This window comes from Rhinoraja longicauda, chromosome 32 (assembly GCF_053455715.1).
Source record: "Rhinoraja longicauda isolate Sanriku21f chromosome 32, sRhiLon1.1, whole genome shotgun sequence".
Lineage (NCBI taxonomy): Eukaryota > Metazoa > Chordata > Chondrichthyes > Rajiformes > Arhynchobatidae > Rhinoraja > Rhinoraja longicauda.
The window spans coordinates 5,065,079-5,084,901 of NC_135984.1; the positions used below are offsets into that span (position 1 = coordinate 5,065,079).

At 44.8% G+C, this 19,823-nt stretch overlaps 1 protein-coding gene across 1 annotated transcript in view; it reads left to right on the forward strand.

Moving 5' to 3' along the window:
* The window catches only part of LOC144608630 (NF-kappa-B inhibitor delta-like), a 38,369-nt gene extending 19,474 nt beyond the window's left edge, over positions 1-18,895 (forward strand). Inside the window, exons 4-9 of the mRNA XM_078426603.1 lie at positions 210-261; positions 1,787-1,956; positions 3,290-3,409; positions 5,585-5,775; positions 12,598-12,655; positions 18,779-18,895. Coding sequence (XP_078282729.1) covers positions 210-261; positions 1,787-1,956; positions 3,290-3,409; positions 5,585-5,775; positions 12,598-12,655; positions 18,779-18,895 — 708 coding nt within the window. The remainder of the gene's footprint in view (positions 1-209; positions 262-1,786; positions 1,957-3,289; positions 3,410-5,584; positions 5,776-12,597; positions 12,656-18,778) is intronic.
* The last annotated feature ends 928 nt before the right edge of the window (positions 18,896-19,823 follow it).

The following is a 19,823-nucleotide window of genomic DNA, read 5'->3' on the forward strand; positions in this document are numbered from 1 at the left end:
ACACATTCTTACCTTGTGAGAGATGTGGAATCCCATCTAGCGATTGGAGAAATAAATGGGATTGCATTCTAGTTACAGCAGGATGCCTCATCATATTCCTAGGGTGTGAGGATGTGTAGATTTTATTATGCCGATCTCTGCAGAATGTACAAGGAAGTGTCTTTTGACTTATCATTTGTGACCTGAGTCAAACCTGTCTGCTTTTGCAGATGGTCATAACAACGGGGACACTGGTGGACTTGGAGGCGCGAGACTTTGAAGGTACGTGATTACTGCTCTGTCGTTCATGGTCTGGCTTCATTAGCTGTATGCAACCCGCATTGCTGTTCAACGAGGTGTGATCCTGGCTAGAAACGCTACCACTGCAATGCAGACCTACGACCGAATAACAAATAGGTTCTGGAGACACAAGGAACTGCAGATGCTGGAATCTTGAGTAAAACACAAAGTGCTGGAGGAACCCAGTGGGTCAGGTCAGGCTGCATCAGTGAAGGGGATGGACAGACGACGTTTTGGATCGGGACCATTCTTCAATGGGTTTTGTTTTTACAGACGTCTGTAAATTGATTTTATCTGCAATTTGGAGCCAGTTGTTGGCATAGCCAATGCAGCTACTGGCTATGCCAACAAGTTAGATCTTCTGATAGAAGACCACTCTCTCAGCGGCTCGATACCATCGGCTCCATCTTTCCCAAACATTCCCAGATCATTGTGTCTGTGCTGTTTTAAGATTTTTTAATTTCAGAATACTGCATTAAAAATAAATGTTCTTACCAATTAGTGACATCAAAACGATTTCCATCTTTAGCATCTCAAATATAGTCTTCTGTGGAGGAATAGTTCTGTTCGGAGTTTGTACGTTCTCCCTGTGACCGTGTGGGTTTTCTCCAGGTACATTCCAAAGACGTGCAGGTTTGTAGGTTAATTGGCTTCTGTAAATTGACCCCCAGTGTGCAGGAGAGAACTAGTGTATTGGGTGGTCTTTGGTTGGCGCGGACTCGGTGGGCCAAAGGGCCTGTTTGCACGCTGTGTCTTGAAACTTGCCCAACCAAACTCTCCTTATAGCTAATAACTTCCAATGCTGGCACCGCAGCTTCGTTACCTTTCACCAATGAGAAATGTTGAGGGGGGAATGACTGATGCCAGATTTCTGCTGTCCATCAGTCATTGGAAATGCCAGCTAGCACTCAACATGATTCTGGCCACAGAAAGTAAGGTGACCACATTGCAAGGTCACAAAGAGGTCAGTTGTGTGGACCTTCCAAGAAATTGACCAGATCTGCTGAATCAACTAATAAACTCAATGTTTTCAAAAAGATACGTTGCACAACCTCAACCTGCATAGCAGCTCCCCTACAATTGGAGTCTTTGTTTTCACTTACTGCCTGCCGCCTGTGCTGTCATCTAATCTGAGATGGTGGACAGATTGCTCTCATCCTTGGCTGCCAAAAGCAATTCTATTAAAACATAACACTTCTCAACACTCCCAGCACACCCTTGTCTGTAGGTGCCGATAATTAAGGCAATAAAATTTGAATGCGAAAGACATGATCAGATTATGGAAACCTTTATTATCTCTCCCCCTCCAAGATACCAATTGGAACATAACTACTGCTAAATAGTAAGCGGCACAGAGCCAGTGTAAGCCAATAATTGCACCAACGTTGTCAGTTTCCCACCACATGCACGAACATGCGGCTCAGTCAGTCTTGTGGTTTCGATGTTGTTGTCATGTTCGAGGTTTGCCTGCCTGCCATGGAATGACCCTTCCGTTCTTGTGTTTCAGGACTCACTCCTCTGCATTGCGCAGTTATCTCTCACAACGCCGTTTATCGAGAACTCTTTTATGATCCTGACCCGATACCACAGAGGCAAGATGAGCTACAGTATAAGGCCGAGCAACTGCAGTCCTGCATACGGTTACTGATAGAAATGGGAGCCTTAATAATCAGCCAGGTAACTTGTTTAGCAGAACTACCTAACTAAAAACAAACGATGGACACAAATATGCTGGAGTAACTCAGTGGGTCAGGCAGTATCTGTGGAGAAAAGGAATAGGTGACGTTTCGGGTCAAGACAGAAGAAGGGTCTTGACCCGAAACGTCACCGATTCTTTTTAAACTTGCTGGCACTTGTTTGGGGAATTTTTCTCGAATATTATGCCTTGTTAATCTGTGTACCCTCCAGCCAGGCTAGAAACAAAGCTTTCTTCACAGTTTTCCAAACATTAGCCTTTTTATAGTTATCATAACATGGGCAATTTACATTGATTGCCAGTTTTATTTGGAGAGGTGTGTTTGGATATTTTTTTTAAATGAGATTTTAAGTTTGCTGCAAATTGTGATGGGGATCGATGGGGTGAATGCACAAAGTCTTTTCCCCAGGGTAGGGGAATCAAGAACTAGAGGACATGGGTTTAACGTGAGAGGGGAAAGAATTAATAGGAACAAGAGGTATATTTTTCACACTGAAGGTGGTGGGTACATGGAATGAGCTGCCAGAGGAACTAGCTAAGGCAGATACTATAACAGCATTTAGAAGGCATTTAGGCAGGTACATGGAAAGAAAAGTTTAGAGGGATAAGGGTCAGACTGGGCATGTGGGACTAGCATAGATGGTCAGCATGGACAACTTCTACTCAACCACTCTACTGTTCTAGGAATGTTGTACCAGAAGGTTTAATTGTTCCTGACTAGTATTATCAAGTTCTCCCTGCATCATCGCCTTGGTACTGCACAGAATTTGTCCTCAGGGTGGTACCTGAATCCACAACCTCTGGGAATCGAGTAGGTTACGAGTAAGGGTATGGGGAGAAGGCAGGAACGGGGTACTGATTGTGAATGTTCAGCCATGATCACATTGAATGGCGGTGCTGGCTCGAAGGGCCGAATGGCCTACTCCTGCGCCTATTGTCTATTGTCTATTGTTACCGTCAAGGCTTTTTCACACAAAGGGTGGTGGGTGTATGGAACAAGCTGGCAGATGAGGTAGTTGAGGCTGGGACTATCCCAATGTCTAAGAAACAGTTAGCCAGGCACATGGATGGGACAGGTTTGGAGGGATATGGGCCAAGCACAGGCAGGTGGGACGAGTGTAGCTGGGGCATGTTGGCCGGTGTGGACAGGTCGGGCCGAAGGGCCTGTTTCCACGCTATATTACTCTACGACTCTAAGGCTAAGCTGATGTTTTAGCATTTGCAACAATGCACAGTGAAGTGTAGCGTGTCTCTTAACCAGGAACATCCTCAGCAACACACGGCAAAGTCAACTGTTCTCCTTTCTGTAAACAGGACGTGAAGAGCAATAAGACAGTGGTGCACCTTGCCGTTCAGGAAGGGAACCTGCTGCTACTGGACTACTTCCTCAAGCTCAGTGGCATCATCTGCTCAGCCGAATTTGTCAACATGAAGGTTTGTGATGTTAGCGATGTCCATTCACAACATGATGTAGCTATCGTGAGATAACACATTGGTTAGATTCTTTGATAGTTTAACGTTTGAATAAAATACTTTAATTTATATTTTGGCCAGCACAGTGGCACAGGTGCTGCCTCACGACGCCAGAGACCCGGGTTCAATCCTGACCTCGGGTGCCATCTGTGTGTGGAGTGTCATGTTCTCCCTGTGACCACGTGGGCTTCCTTAGGGAGCGTCGGTCTCCTCCCACATCCCAATGATTTGCCTCCGGTTAGCTTGGAATTTGTTCTCCACCCAAGGTGTTTCCAGAGGGCATTTAAGAGATCCCCACTTATGAAGGGCCTAAAATTACATCAAGTCCCAACCATGCCAGATTTCCGCAATGTTAGAGTGAACTAAGAGGTCTTCCCATGTCCATAGTTTAGTTTAGTTTAGAGATACAGCGTGGAAACAGGCCCTTCAGCCCATCGATCCCCACACACTACCACTACCCTACACACACTAGGGACAATTCACATTCATACCAACAACCTACAAACCTGTGCATCTTTGGAGTGTGGGAGGAAACCGAAGATCTAGATTAAGGGGCTCTACCTGAAACATGGTCTGTCCATTTCCCTCCACTGATGGACACAAAATGCTGGTGTAACTCAGCGGGACAGGCAACATCTCTGGAGAGAAGGAATGGGTGACTTTTCGGGTCGAGACCCTTCTCCCTCCACAGATGTTGCTCAACCCGCTGAGTTCCTCCAGCAGCTTTTCTTTTCCCTTGCTATAGATACCAGCATCTGCAGTCCCTACTGCCACCAAAACCTCATGACTGCTCTAAGGCATGTTCAGGCACCTGAGCCATTTGCCTCAGCTATTTCCGAAGTGATGAGTCAGCTTATATTCATGCAAGTCAGCTCTTGCAGGAGAAACAAAATACAAAGTGCAGGAGAAACTCAGCGGGTCGGGCAGCACCTCGGGAGAACACGGGTAGGTGACTTTTCAGGTTGGGACCCTTCTGACAAGTGGGGGGAGAGAGAGCTGGGTGGGGCAGGACAAAGCTTGGCAAGAGACATGTGGATACTAGTGAGTGCCGATCGATTGGTAGGATCATGGTTGGACAAAGGAGAGAAATGAAAAGACAAAAAGCATGAGATATGGACAGGGAGGTGTGAATAGTGAAGCCAAATGAAGAAATAGCGGTGGAATGGGACCGGAAGAGGGGGAAGGAGAGAAACAGGTGGAAATCCAAATGGGGCACAGGGAAGGAAGGGGAGGTGGAAGGGGGTGGGTTGCAGTTGGTTAGTTACCTAACATTGGGGAATTCAATGTTCGTATCATTAGTTTGTAGAGTCTCAAGAAGGTTCTCGACCTGAAACGTCGCCCATTCCTTCTCTCCAGATGTGCTGCCTGTCCCGCTGAGTTACTCCAGCATTTTGTGTCTATCTTTGGTGTAAATCAGCATCTGCAATTCCTTCCTACACCATTAGTTTGCAAGCTAGCCAAGGGTTCCTCCAGTTCCTCCAGTTTGCATTTAGCAATGGAGGAGACACAGGACAGAAAGGGGAATAAGAAGGGGAGTTGAAATGGTTAGCAATGAGAGATCCAGCAGGCCTTGGTGGACAGAGCACAAGCGATCAGCAAAACTTGCATGAGCAACGTTGGCTGACATTATCTATCTACCTGCTGCTACAGCAGGATGAGGCCTGGAACTCGCACAGTCCTTTATTGTTGGTGAAATGGGCGACAATATAGGCTCTCCTCCTGTCCTCACCAGCTACATCCTCTAGTTGTCACTGTTTGACACAGTCAAAGAGAATCTAGCACGGCGGCGCGGTGGCGCAGCGGTAGTGCAGCTGCCTCAGAGCGCCAGAGACCCGGGTTCGATCCTGACCCTGGGTGCTGCCTGTATGGAATTTGTACGTTCTTCCCACACTCCGGTTTCCTCTCACACACCAAAGATGTGCAGGTTTGTCGGTTAATTGGCTTCAGTAAAAATTGTAAATTGTCCCTAGTGTGTGTAGGATAGTGCCGGTGTGCGGGGATCGCTGGTCGGCGTGGACTCGGTGGGCCGAAAGGCCTGTTTCCGTGCTGTATCTCTAAACTAAACTAAACTAAGCTGAATCAAAGAATTAGTCATTTAAAATATAGAAGTGACAATTTCTTTTTGCGTTCTCCTAGGCTCATGGGAACACTGCTTTGCACATGGCAGCTGGCCTTCACAATGAGAGAAACCAGGAGAAAATAATTCAACTGCTTTTGTACCACGGGGCCGACCCCAGCGTTCGAAACCTGGAGAATGACCAACCCATTCATCTGGTGCAACCGGGAGAGCAGGGAGATCAGGTGAGGATCAGGATTAGGGTGGCACGGTGGCACAGTGGTACAGTTGCTGCTTTACAGTGCTTACAGCGCCAGAGACCCAGGGTTCGATCCTGACCACGGGGTGCTGTCTGCGTGGAGTTTGCACGTTCTCCCCGTGAGTTTTCTCCGAGGTCTTTGGTTTCCTCCCACATTCCAAAGACGTACAGGTTTGGAGGCTAATTGACTTGGTATAGTTGTAAATTATCCCTAGTGTGTGTAGGATAGTGTTAATGTGCGGGGATCGCTGGTCGGCGCAGACTCGGTGGGCCAAAGGGCCTGTTTCCGCGCTGTATCTCCAAACTAAAGTAAAAATCTCTTGTGAGCAAGTCATCGTTTTCTTGTAATGAATGTTGCCGTTCACCCTCTGTGTCACTGTGTCACTGTATCTGTATCACCGTGTCTGTATCAAGTCAAGTCAAGTCAATTTTATTTGTATCGCACATTTAAAAATAACCCACGTTGACCAAAGTGCTGTACATCAGTTCAGGTACTAAGAACGAACATACAATGGCACACAAACATAACAGCACATACATAAACAATTCAGAGGGCCTCAAACGCTAGGGAGTAGAAATAGGTTTTGAGCCTGGACTTAAAGGGGTCGATGGAGGGGGCAGTTCTGATGGGGAGAGGGATGCTGTTCCACAGTCTCGGAGCTGCAACCGCAAAAGCGCGGTCACCCCTGAGCTTAAGCCCAGACCGCGGGATAGTGAGTAGCCCCAAGTCGGCCGCCCTGAGGGACCTGGAGATAGAGTATCACTGCATCTGTATCACTGTGTCACTGTGTGTCTGTGTCACTGTGTCTGTGTCACTGTGTCTGTATCACTGTGTGTCTGTGTGTCTGTGTCACTGTGTCTGTGTCACTGTGTCTGTGTCACTGTGTGTCTGTGTCTGTGTCACTGTGTCTGTATCACTGTGTCACTGTGTGTCTGTGTCACTGTGTCTGTGTCACTGTGTGTCTGTGTCACTGTGTCTGTGTCACTGTGTCACTGTGTCTGTGTCACTGTGTCTGTGTCACTGTGTGTCTGTGTCTGTGTCACTGTGTCTGTGTCACTGTGTCTGTGTCACTGTGTCTGTGTCACTGTGTCTGTGTCACTGTGTCACTGTGTCACTGTGTCACTGTGTCTGTGTCACTGTGTCTGTGTCACTGTGTCACTGTGTGTCTGTGTCTGTGTCACTGTGTCTGTGTCACTGTGTCTGTGTCACTGTGTGTCTGTGTCTGTGTCACTGTGTCTGTGTCACTGTGTCTGTGTCACTGTGTCTGTGTCACTATGTCACTGTGTCTGTGTCACTGTGTCTGTGTCACTGTGTCACTGTGTGTCTGTATCTGTGTCAATGTGTCTGTGTCACTGTGTCTGTGTCACTGTGTCTGTGTCACTGTGTCTGTGTCACTGTGTCACTGTGTCTGTGTCACTGTGTCTGTGTCACTGTGTCTGTGTCACTGTGTCTGTGTCACTGTGTCTGTGTCACTGTGTCTGTGTCACTGTGTCACTGTGTCTGTGTCACTGTGTCTGTGTCACTGTGTCTGTGTCATTGTGTCTGTGTCACTGTGTCACTGTGTCTGTGTCACTGTGTCTGTCACTGTGTCACTGTGTCTGTGTCACTGTGTCACTGTGTCTGTGTCACTGTGTCTGTGTCACTGTGTCACTGTGTCACTGTGTCTGTGTCACTGTGTCACTGTATCTGTGTCACTGTGTCTGTGTCACTGTGTCACTGTGTGTCTGTGTCACTGTGTGTCTGTGTCACTGTGTCTGTGTCACTGTGTCACTGTGTCACTGTGTCTGTGTCACTGTGTCACTGTATCTGTGTCACTGTGTCTGTGTCATTGTGTCTGTGTCACTGTGTCACTGTGTCACTGTGTCACTGTGTCATTGTGTCTGTGTCACTGTGTCACTGTGTCTTTGTCACTGTGTCTGTGTCACTGTGTCACTGTATCTGTGTCACTGTGTCTGTGTCATTGTGTCTGTGTCACTGTGTCACTGTGTCACTGTGTCACTGTGTCACTGTGTCACTGTGTCACTGTGTCACTGTGTCATTGTGTCTGTGTCACTGTGTCACTGTGTCTGTGTCACTGTGTCACTGTGTCACTGTGTCATTGTGTCTGTGTCACTGTGTCACTGTGTCTGTGTCACTGTGTCTGTGTCACTGTGTCATTGTGTCTGTGTCACTGTGTCACTGTGTCACTGTGTCACTGTGTCACTGTGTCACTGTGTCACTGTGTCATTGCGTCTGTGTCACTGTGTCACTGTGTCACTGTGTCACTGTGTCTGTGTCACTGTGTCACTGTGTCTGTGTCACTGCGTCTGTGTCACTGTGTCTGTGTCACTGTGTCACTGTGTCTGTGTCACTGTGTCTGTGTCACTGTGTCTGTGTCACTGTGTCTGTGTCACTGTGTCACTGTGTCTGTGTCACTGTGTCTGTGTCACTGTGTCTGTGTCACTGTGTCTGTGTCACTGTGTGTCTGTGTCACTGTGTGTCTGTGTCACTGTGTGTCTGTGTCTGTGTCACTGTGTCACTGTGTCTGTGTCACTGTGTCTGTGTCACTGTGTCTGTGTCACTCTGTGTCACTGTGTGTCTGTGTCACTGTGTCACTGTGTCACTGTGTCACTGTGTCACTGTGTCTGTGTCACTGTGTCTGTGTCACCCTGTCTGTTCCTCATGCAATGACGTATCTAGGGCGCGGCAGGTATGCACGGGGCACCACTTGAAGGGGAGCAGTTTCTACATTTTTTGAACCTCTTTCAACACATCGCTGGGAACAACTCAAAAACCTCGTGCTCGTGGTTGACTATCAAGCTTGACGTGTATTTCTGAGCTGATATTATGGTAAAGTTGTCTAAAAGATGGGTATCAGATGTTTGGACAGGGGTGCAATCTCAGTGCTTGCCACAGGCACTATTTTTCGTAGATGCACCCCTTTTCAATATGTAATCAAATCTATTGAATTTAGCAACAACAAGACTAACCTTATCACATTTAAGGCCACCACCACAGATTACAGACAAACACACACCTTCTGTTCAAAGCAGCAGGTAACCTTGACATTGATTTGCTTATTATCTGTCGGGCACTGTAATTGAGCATGAGAAATGATTTTACAAAAGCTTATTGTGAATATGTTTATGGCTTTATAGATACGGCATCTCTTGAAGAAAGGACGGGTTGGCTTAGGACCAAACCACCGCAATGCCACATCCTAGGGATAGAGTTAATTCTGGACGGAGACCAGTGCCAACTTCTTCACCCCTGCGAAATGAATGTGTACCTTATATTAGGAATGGTTTAACACGTACTCATCTGCTCAGCTCATGATTTTCACTGCTGATATAATTTATCACATCCAATATCGCTATTTCACTAATTATTGAACCCAACTTCTATTTTCTTCATCGTGCTAGAGACCCGTGATTCTTATTGTATTTTGTCATTTCTTTCACTCCTTTCTGAAGGAAATTTCCACCTCCTTTACAACCAATGAAGAGTCTCTTTTAGTTTGGTTGGCAGACCATAGTTTCAGCAGAGGTTCAATATAGTATTTCAAAGGACAAATATGTTTACTTCTTCACTTCTCGCCCAAAAACTAAAATATCAACAAATATAGTTTAATTGTACAAGCGAGCTCATAACTCTAGCTACTGAGAATTAGGGTGGCACAGAGGCACAACGGTAGAGTTGCTGCCTCACAGCGCCAGAGACCCGGGTTCGATCCTGACTACGGGTGCTGTCTGGTGCAGGGTTTGTACGTTCTCCCCTTGACCACATGGGTTTTCTCTGAGCTCTTTAGTTTCCTCCCAAACTCCAAAGACGTACAGGGTTGTAGTTTAATTGGCTTCGGTAAAAATTGTAAATTGTCCCTAGTGTGTGTAGTGTGTTGGTGTACGGGGATCGCTGGTTGGCTAGGACTCGATCGGCCGAAGGGCCTGTTTCTGCGCTGTATCTCTAAACTAAACTAAGCTAATTGACCAGTCGATGAGCAAGAACTGGCTTTTTTACCAGGCAAAGATCAAATATTGATTCTTAATTTTCTATCTGGTGTGAGCTAGAACAGTCTAATGCACCATGATTGAGCTTGGAGAGGGAATAAATTTCTTCCGAAACCTCATTCCTGAATGTGACAAGGTTGGTCGTGATAGAAACTGAATGTAGGGAAATGTAGAAATGAGATAGGATGGAGTCCAACTCCACTAATTCCCTCGCCTGAAGTCATATCTTTTTAATATCTCAAGGTAAAACTGGCTGATTTGAATAATAAGATAATTTAATATATTTTTACTCCCCTTTATTTTTGTAACTTTATTTATATTGGCTAAATTAAATCACAAAATAATTTTAACTTCTCCGATTATAAAATGAAGGCCAGGTCACAATTGAATTGTTTAACAAAGACAGGGTTAATAGTTATTTAACAGATTTCTAAAAATCTCTGTGTTAATTTAAATCAATTGTGTAAGTTATTGATCATTGGAGCCTGATGAAAATGAATGCAGGTGTGGCACCGTAGTGCAGCGGTAGAGTTGCTGCCTCTCAGCGCCAGAGACCCGGGTTCCATCCTGACAATGGGTGCTGTCTGTGCAGAGTTTGTACGTTCTCCCCATGACTGTGTGGGTCGGTTTTTTCCTGTTTCCTCCCATATTCCAAAGACGTGCAGGTTTGCAGATTCATTGGCTGCTGTAAATTGTCCCTAGTGTGTAGGTTAGAACTAGTGATCAGGGTGACTGCCTCTCCAGTCTCCATCCCACTCCGTCCTCCCCGCTCCCCCTCCCACACCCACACCCCTTCCCCCTCCCCACTTTGGCTTCTCAGTGTTTGTTAGTTAATTTAGACAATAGACAATAGGCGCAGGAGTAGGCCATTCGGCCCTTCGAGCCAGCACCGCCATTCAATGTGATCATGGCTGATCATTCTCAATCAGTACCCCGTTCCTGCCTTCTCCCTACACCCCCTGACTCCGCTATACTTAAGAGCTCTATCTAGCTCTCTCTTGAAAGCATTCAGAGAATTGGCCCCCACTGGCTTCTGAGGCAGTGAGTTCCACAGATTTACAACTCTCTGACTGAAAAAGTTTCTCCTCATCTCTGTTCTAAATAGCCTACCCCTTATTCTTAAACTGTGGCCCCTGGTTCTGGACTTCCCCAACATTGGGAACATGTTTCCTGCCTCTAACGTGTCCAACCCCTTAATAATCTTATGTGTTTCGATAAGATCCCCTCTCATCCTTCTAAATTCCAGTGTATACAAGCCTAGTCGCTCCAGTCTTTCAACATAGGACAGTCCCGCCATTCCAGGAATTAACCTAGTAAACCTACGCTGCACGCCCTCAATAGCAAGAATATCCTTCCTCAAATTTTGTCCAATGTGCAACCAAATGTCAGAAGGTGAACATAACTGGTATCCAATGCTCCGGTAGTCTTGAGGGATGGAGGCCAATCATGAATTTCCTCCCATTGATATTACTTCCTCTCTCTCTCTCTCTCTCTCTCTCGCCCAATACACCTACATGAAAAAAACGTGATCCAAGGTTATGCCCCTCTTGAGCATATTTCCAGCAAATATACCAGAGTATCCCAGCGTTGCTTCTCACTCTGATTCCGCACTTTGCCCCATCTTGTGGATTTTGTGTTGCTCATTTGTGAGTTATCAGTAACCCACAGAGCTGAACCCCAGTCCCTGTTAAGTTTAGATTTTAAAACAGGAAAGAAAGGGACTTTGATCCGAACACGTTCCTTACAGGCCACAGATAAGCACACAGGCAAGACTAAAAAAGGGTAGAAAATAGGGTAAGTAAATCAGAAAACTGCTAGAACCTGTACAAAATGTTGGTATTATCCAAAATAGCATTATTTATTTTTCTTTCAATATTCTGTTGATTGTAATCTAAAAAACCAATTGCTCAATGTTCACCTGTCTGGTCTCGGACCTCGATTGTAGAATTACCCAGACCTTCGAATGGTGTACTGACAGATTCTAACATGAACAAATTGCATCAGGATATTTTTCCAATCTCACTCCGTATGCACACTTTGCAAGGATGTGCATAAGGACAAGGCAAGAACGCAACCTCATTCTTGATCATTCTCAAAGTTTTCCCAACATGTTCTTGCATCAGTAAGTCTCAGCTCCCCGATTCCATTGCATGGTAAACTATGCTTGAGGATAACACTCTATTATTACTGATTGAATTTAGTTTAATTGAGAGATACAGCATGGATGGTCCACAAGGGTCCACGCCAACCATCGATCACCCGTTCACACTAGTTCTATGTTATTCAATTTTCCCACCCACTCCCTACACACAAGGGACAATTTACAGAGACCTGTTAACCTACAAATCCACATAAATAAATAAGTTGGTAGGAAAAAAACTGCAGATGCTGGTTAAAATCGAAGGTAGACACAAAATACTGGAGTAACTCAGCGGGTCAGGCAGCATCTCGGGAGAGAAGGAATGGGTGACGTTTCGGGTCGGGACAAAGTCCTGCCCCCTCCCCAGACATCAGTCTGAAGAAGGGTCTCGACCCGAAACGTCACCCATTCCTTTTCTCCCGAGAAGCTGCCTGACCTGCTAAGTTACTCCAGCATTTTGTGTCTACCAACAAGTAAGCTGGAATGGATACAAGTCCTGTTCACTTGTTAATACATGTTCAGTAACATCTCATAGTAACAAAGGTAATAGCATTCCAACTATTATACCCTCCCTGATCTATCAAATGTGTTATCCTGAAAACTGGATATTTTGCACTATTACAGATATCGCTGCCCAGAAAATACATGTGGTTAATTTAGCAAATTAATTCGATAAACTGCCTTAACCATTGCTTCTTGTATTTCAGCTGGCTTGGCTGGTGTATTTCATTGATAAATAAATACACGGCAGACTTTCAATTTCAGGTAACGTGAGACTGTCAGAAATAGCTTCATGACAATTTCTTACAAAGGTCCCTTTTAAATAATTTCAGAAAATTTCTTAAACCAGATGAGAAATGTGATATGGATTTTCTCAGCTAATACCTACCATTGCTCTATCTTTACATCACTAATATTTATCAGCTCCAGAAAGGGGCTTTTCCGATTTTGGGCCGATGCCAAGAATAGTTTTGCAGATTGAAATGGTTCAAGTGAGCGTTACACGCCAAAACGTCACTGGTAGGATTGGGATATCTTCATCCATTATGTGGGTGCCTGTAAACAATCACGTCTCAAGCAAGAAAAGATCATCTCACAACTTGTTTTCCTTGTTATTAGATTTCCAATTTGTCTGCCTTGTTTTTGGTTCATTATGTACACATGGGACCATATTTTCTACAACTTGGGCCGTTATTTTGTCTCCGTGTTTTCTCTTTCTCCAATGCATTTGGGGACTAGGACCTGGTGACAACGATGCACCTTTCTACAGATCTGTGGCAGATTTGTGGATCAGGTTAAAGCAGAACTTTTAAATGATTATTTCTGTGAAATAGATCGTTGATTGTCAAACAATCTGGGAGATGAATGTGTAGGAAGTAGCTGCAGACGCTGGTCTACACCGAAGTTAGACACCAGGTGCTGGAGTAACTCAGTGGGTCAGGCAGCATCTCTGGGGAAAAGGAATAGGTGACGTTTCGGGTTGATACACTTTGTCAGTCTGAGAAGAGGTACAAAGATCAAATGAATGAAAGGAATGCAAAAAGATCCGTTGTTCAACCTTCTCCACAACCAGCAATGGACCATTGTGGGCTCCACCTTTCCTTGATCATTGTTGCTGGCTTTGATTTGTCCCTTTGCAGATCTTTCATACATTTGTTCTTTGTACCTATTCGTACCTTGAGTTTCTCTCTCCCCTGTCTGAATAAGGGTCTCGACCTGAAAATGTCACCCACTCCTTTTCAACACTCCAGAGATGCTGCCTGACCCGCTGAGTTACCCCAACATTTTGTGTCTATCTGAGATATGAATATATACTGTGTATATTTTTTTGGTGTAGATCTGATTTGATTACACTGCATCAGTGTGGCGGGGCTGTTTTGCTTGCCTGCATTTTGCTTTAGGATATCACAGGATTCAGGTTTAACAGCATACAAGTCCGTTGTGCTTTATTGTTCTTTAAAACAGTATCATGGCAAGCAATGAATAATCTGTCAGGGCAACATTGTTCTAATTTTGCAATAATAGATAAAATTGGGAACTGGCTCATAAATCTGTGGATAAAAAAAATTGTAAAGCAGGTTTTTAGTCTCAATTCCGCTCTGGCCATCCTGAGAAAGATGGGCCGGATAAGCTGCTTCAGTGCCATGAAAGCCCAAGATTTAACATTTTCTCTGATGTTTCCAATAAATCTTTTGGAAGGTATTTTTCTACTTCCAAAGTCATTCCTCTCAGCTCCAAATTGTTTCATGGAGATAAGCTCCATGGATGTATGTATCTTTTCAGAAGCTTAAGAAAGCCTGAAGTCATTCCATGGGTATTCCTTGCCATAGGTCTAGGAGAGCAATTGGACGTTTGTTCCACCTTTTCCGTTCTGCTCCAACGCATAGAAAGGAGATGCTTATTACTTGTAAAACATTCAACTTTTGCTCTGATCCTCAACAAGGTGAATGAACCCTGTGCGGAAATAATTTTGTCAGGAGTCAGTTGAGGAGACAGTTAACTATGTTCAATATCATGTACTTCAAGTTTGAAATAACCAATTTCAGTGCGAGCAAATGACCAACCTACTGTAAATCTGGTAATGCCCACAAATAGTCAATGAGGGCAGGAATGGGCGCACTTGTCAAGTTACTAATGGAGTAGAAGGTTCGTGCATTTCAAAATGAGCTCTGCTCTATTTCTAACCTTTGACACACCTGATCTGAGAATGCTGGATATTGACACTCGATCTCAAAACAAAACTATTCTTCCGATAATACAATACACCCAGAGATTTCAGTCATCTCAGGCATGATGTGTCTTATATAATTTGGTTTTACCCCAACAGTATTTGCATCTGTTGCTTGCCACGGATGCATAAGTTTTGATCATTTGTATACAATGATGTTGCAAAACGAATCAGACATTACCCTTGGATTTGAGATATCATCATCTTGTATTTATTCCTGATTCCTAAAAAAATATTTCTGTCACAGCAGGCTTGTCTATTGGTGTGGTTGGGAAATAGTTTAAGCTTGAGTTTGTTATTCTTTATTAGAATATAATTTATTGTGAATGCACAATGTAACATTTTTGCTGGTTTAACTGGCCTTTCATCTGTATGCCTATTAATAATAATGCATAATAAATTTTGGCATTTTTCAAAGAATTCCTGAGTACTGTCTGATATTCCTCTCCATATCCACACTTATAAAATGCAGCACGTTTCCTCAGCCAGACCACTAAATATCACCTCCAAAACCGATAGGTCGACAACCAAGAAAGAGACGGGCACCCGGTGCAAGAGAGCAACATCACATTCAGGTTGCCCCACCAACTCACGCACCATCCTGACTTAGAAATACATGGTCACTGGGTCTGAATCCTGGGTCTCCATGCCTAGCAGGGAGGGAGTGGCGCTGTGGCACAGCGGTAGAGTTGCTGCCTCACAGCGCCAGTAACCCGGGTTCGATCCAGACTACGGGTGCTGTCTGTGTTGAGTTTATACCTTCTCCCCTGCGACCACGTGGGTTTTCTCCGGGTGCTCCGGTTTCCTCCCACACTCCAAAGACATGCAGATTTGTAGGTTAATTGGCTTCTTTAAATTGGCCCGAGTGTTCAGGTGATCGATCACTGGTCGGCGCGGACTCGGTGGGCCAAAGGGCTCGGTGTATCTCTAACCTAAACTAAAACTAAACTGAACAGAGGTGGAAGTATCTTCTCCAGAAAAAATACAACAGTTCAAGAAGGTAACTCGCCATCATGTTTAGTTTATTGTCATGTACTGAGGTGTAGTGAAAAGCTCTTTTGTTGCATGTTATCCAGTCAGCAGAAAGATTGTACATTAATACAATCAAGCTGTCCACAGTGTATAGATACTGGGTGATATTTAATGTAAGAGAAAGCCCAGTAAAGTCCAAAAGAGATAGGCTAAGCCAGCCACTTTAATTTCATGTTTCAAATATCTTGCAGACCAATTTCCCTCCTGGGATTAATAAAGTTCTATCTTATCGTGTACGGGGTGATTGCTGGTCGGCACGGACTCAGTGGGCCGAAGGGCCTGTTTCTGTGCTGTATCTCTAAAGTCTAAAGTCTAAAGATTCCAAAAATAAAAGATTAAAATTGGATTGTGTAGGACTGGTATTTGTTTCATGTTTTGTGATTCAGTTTCTAGCCAAATGTTGAGCTTCGGCAAGATTTAGTTTAACAAATGTCAGAAAATTTGTGTGAAGCCTTTCTTTCATTTTGTTCCTTCTTTTCCTGCAAGGAATTTAATCCACCCTCACCCTCAGGAACTGAAGGAAATCCACATTAGGCAGGAAATGGTTTTGGGTAGACTGATGGGACTGAAGGCTGATAAATCCCCAGGGCCCGATGGTCTGCATCCCAGAGTACTTAAGGAGGTGGCTCTAGAAATAGTGGAAGCATTGGAGATCATTTTTCAATGTTCTATAGATTCAGGATCAGTTCCTGTGGATTGGAGGATAGCAAATGTTATCCCACTTTTTAAGAAAGGAGGGAGAGAGAAAACGGGTAATTATAGACCAGTTAGTCTGACATCAGTGGTGGGGAAGATGCTGGAGTCAATTATAAAAGCCGAAATTGCTGAGCATTTGGATAGCAGTAACAGGATCATTCCGAGTCAGCATGGATTTACGAAGGGGAAATCATGCTTGACAAATCTACTGGAATTTTTTGAGGATGTAACTAGGAAAATTGACAGGGGAGAGTCAGTGGATGTGGTGTACCTCGACTTTCAGAAAGCCTTCGACAAGGTCCCACATAGGAGATTAGTGGGCAAAATTAGAGCACATGGTATTGGGGGTAGGGTACTGACATGGATAGAAAATTGGTTGACAGACAGAAAGCAAAGAGTGGGGTTAAATGGGTCCCTTTCGGAATGGCAGGCAGTGACCAGTGGGGTACCGCAAGGTTCGGTGCTGGGACCCCAGCTATTTACGATATACATTAATGACTTAGATGAAGGGATTAAAAGTACCATTAGCAAATTTGCAGATGATACTAAGCTGGGGGGTGGTGTGAATTGTGAGGAAGATGCAATAAGGCTGCAGGATGACTTGGACAGGTTGTGTGAATGGGCGGATACATGGCAGATGCAGTTGAATGTAGATAAGTGTGAGGTTATTCACTTTGGAAGTAAGAATAGAAAGGCAGATTATTATCTGAATGGTGTCATGTTAGGAAGAGGGGATGTTCAAAGAGATCTGGGTGTCCTAGTGCATCAGTCACTGAAAGGAAGCATGCAGGTACAGCAGGCAGTGAAGAAAGCCAATGGAATGTTGGCCTTCATAACAAGTTGAGTATAGGAGCAAAGAGGTCCTTCTACAGTTGTACCGGGCCCTGGTGAGACCGCACCTGGAGTACTGTGTGCAGTTTTGGTCTCCAAATTTGAGGAAGGATATTCTTGCTATTGAGGGCATGCAGCGTAGGTTCACTAGGTTAATTCCCGGAATGGCGGGACTGTCGTATGTTGAAAGGCTGGAGCAATTAGGCTTGTATACACTGGAATTTAGAAGGATGAGGGGGGATCTTATTGAAACATATAAGATAATTAGGGGATTGGACACATTAGAGGCAGGAAACATGTTCCCAATGTTGGGGGAGTCCAGAACAAGGGGCCACAGTTTAAGAATAAGAGGTAGGCCATTTAGAACGGAGATGAGGAAGAACTTTTTCAGACAGAGAGTGGTGAAGGTGTGGAATTCTCTGCCTCAGAAAGCAGTGGAGGCCAGTTCGTTGGATGCTTTCAAGAGAGAGCTGGATAGAGCTCTTAAGGATAGCGGAGTGAGGGGGTATGGGGAGAAGGCAGGAACGGGGTACTGATTGAGAGTGATCAGCCATGATCACATTGAATGGCGGTGCTGGCTCGAAGGGCTGAATGGCCTACTCCTGCACCTATTGTCTATTGTCTTCCGTCTTGCTTTGTCTAAATTAACCCTCCAGTGTGTCAGTTTCAGTTTTTTGAGAAATGCAACGTGGAGACAGGTAATTCGGCCCGACCATCAATCACCCTAGTTCTATCCTGCACACCAGGGACTATTAAACCAATTAACCTACAAACATGCACGTCTTTGGAATGTGGGAGGAAACCGGAGCACACAGGTGAAACCAACGTGGTCACAAGGAGGATGTGCAAACTCAATACAGACAGCTCCCCTGATCAGGATCGAACTCAGGACTCTGGCACTGTAAGGCAGCAACTCTACCGCTGTGCCTCGTGCCAGCCCACTGTACAGACAGTGTACTCATCTCAGTCTTGGCATTCTCTCCCATGTCCTCCCAATTTGCCTATTTAGTAACTTTCACATTTATATATTAGATATCTGCTCAAACCACGAGAAAAGCGCGGCTCACGCGGGGCTGAACTGATTGCACAAAAGTCAGTCAGAGGACAGCGTTTGTTATTCGAAAACAGAAACATAGAAAATTGAAAATAGGCGCAGGAGGAGGATATTTGGCCAAACATTTAGATGAAAACTCAGATAATAATTTCTGCAGCAGAATTTCTTGAATATACTCCAAATGTTCTGAACTGAATTCCTGTGAATTTCAGGTTCATCACATTTTGAGATAGTGGGGGACATGTGTTCAACATTTATTTACATATTCTGTTGTGCTGCTGCAAGTAAGAATTTCATTGTTCTACCTGGGACAAGTGACAATCTAAACACTCTTGACTCTCTCTCTTGTGCCGGTTAGTTCCCTCTTTGTTTGCACGGAGCTGTTGGATTTTGAGGACAGTACTGACTTACACCTGCACTTAATATTGAATAATAACTGCCAGTGCGCGGAAATCTGTAGGTACATGCAGGAATAAAAAGAAACAGTCAGCTGAGAAGTGTATTGTGCTTTGTCAGTTGATCGTGTTATCTTCTCTAATGATTGCAGCTTCCTTGCAACTGTGGATTTAGTCCAAGCTTCAATTGTTACTCTAACCGCAAAAGCCAACTCGGCAATGTTGTCACAACATCACCGAACATTCCCGAGGCAGAGTTAATTGCGTAGCCCTGTTGTATCAGGTGGTGAGGTGCTCTGAAAGAAAGATGCACTCAGCTCCAGCAGTGAACTTTGCTCCTTGCTCCGACGCTGATACACAACAGCAGACAGGCACCCCAAAACATTTGCCAAACACTTCAATTCTCCTTCCCATTCCCACATTTAGGTCTCCTCCATTGTCAGAGTGAGGCTAAACACAAATTGGAGCAGCAGCATCCCATATTTCGCTTGGCAGCTCACAGTCCAGTGGATAGACACAAAAAGCTGGAGTAACTCAGCGGGACAGGCAGCACTTCTGGAGAGAAGGAATGGGTGACGTTTCAGGTCGAGACCCTTCTTCAGACCCGAAAAGCTCGACCCGGAACGTCACCCATTCCTTCTCTCCAGAGATGCTGCCTGCCCGCTGAGTTACTCCAGCTTTTCGCGTCTATCTTCGGTTTAAATCAGGATCTGCAATTCCTTCTTCCACATTACAGCCCAGTGATAGGAATATTGTTTTCTCTAATTTCAAGTAACCCCAGCATTCCCTCTCTTTCTGTCCGTCCCCCACACAACTCGCACCAGCTTCTCATTTTCACCCAACAGCTAACAATGACCTGTTTCCTTTATCATCGTTACTTTTTTGCACATCTTCATTCATTGTTCTTTATCTCACGACATCATCGCCTATATCTCTCGTTTCCCTTATCCCTAACCAGGCTGAAGAAGGGTCTCGACCCGAAACGTCACCCATTCCTTCTCTCCAGAAATGCTGCCTGTCCCGCTGAGTTACTCCAGTTTTTAGAAGGATGAGAGGGGATCTTATCGAAACACATAAGATTATTAAGGGGTTGGACACGTTAGAGGCAGGAAACATGTTCCCAATGTTGGGGGAGTCCAGAACAAGGGGCCACAGTTTAAGAATAAGGGGTAGGCCATTTAGATCTGAGATGAGGAA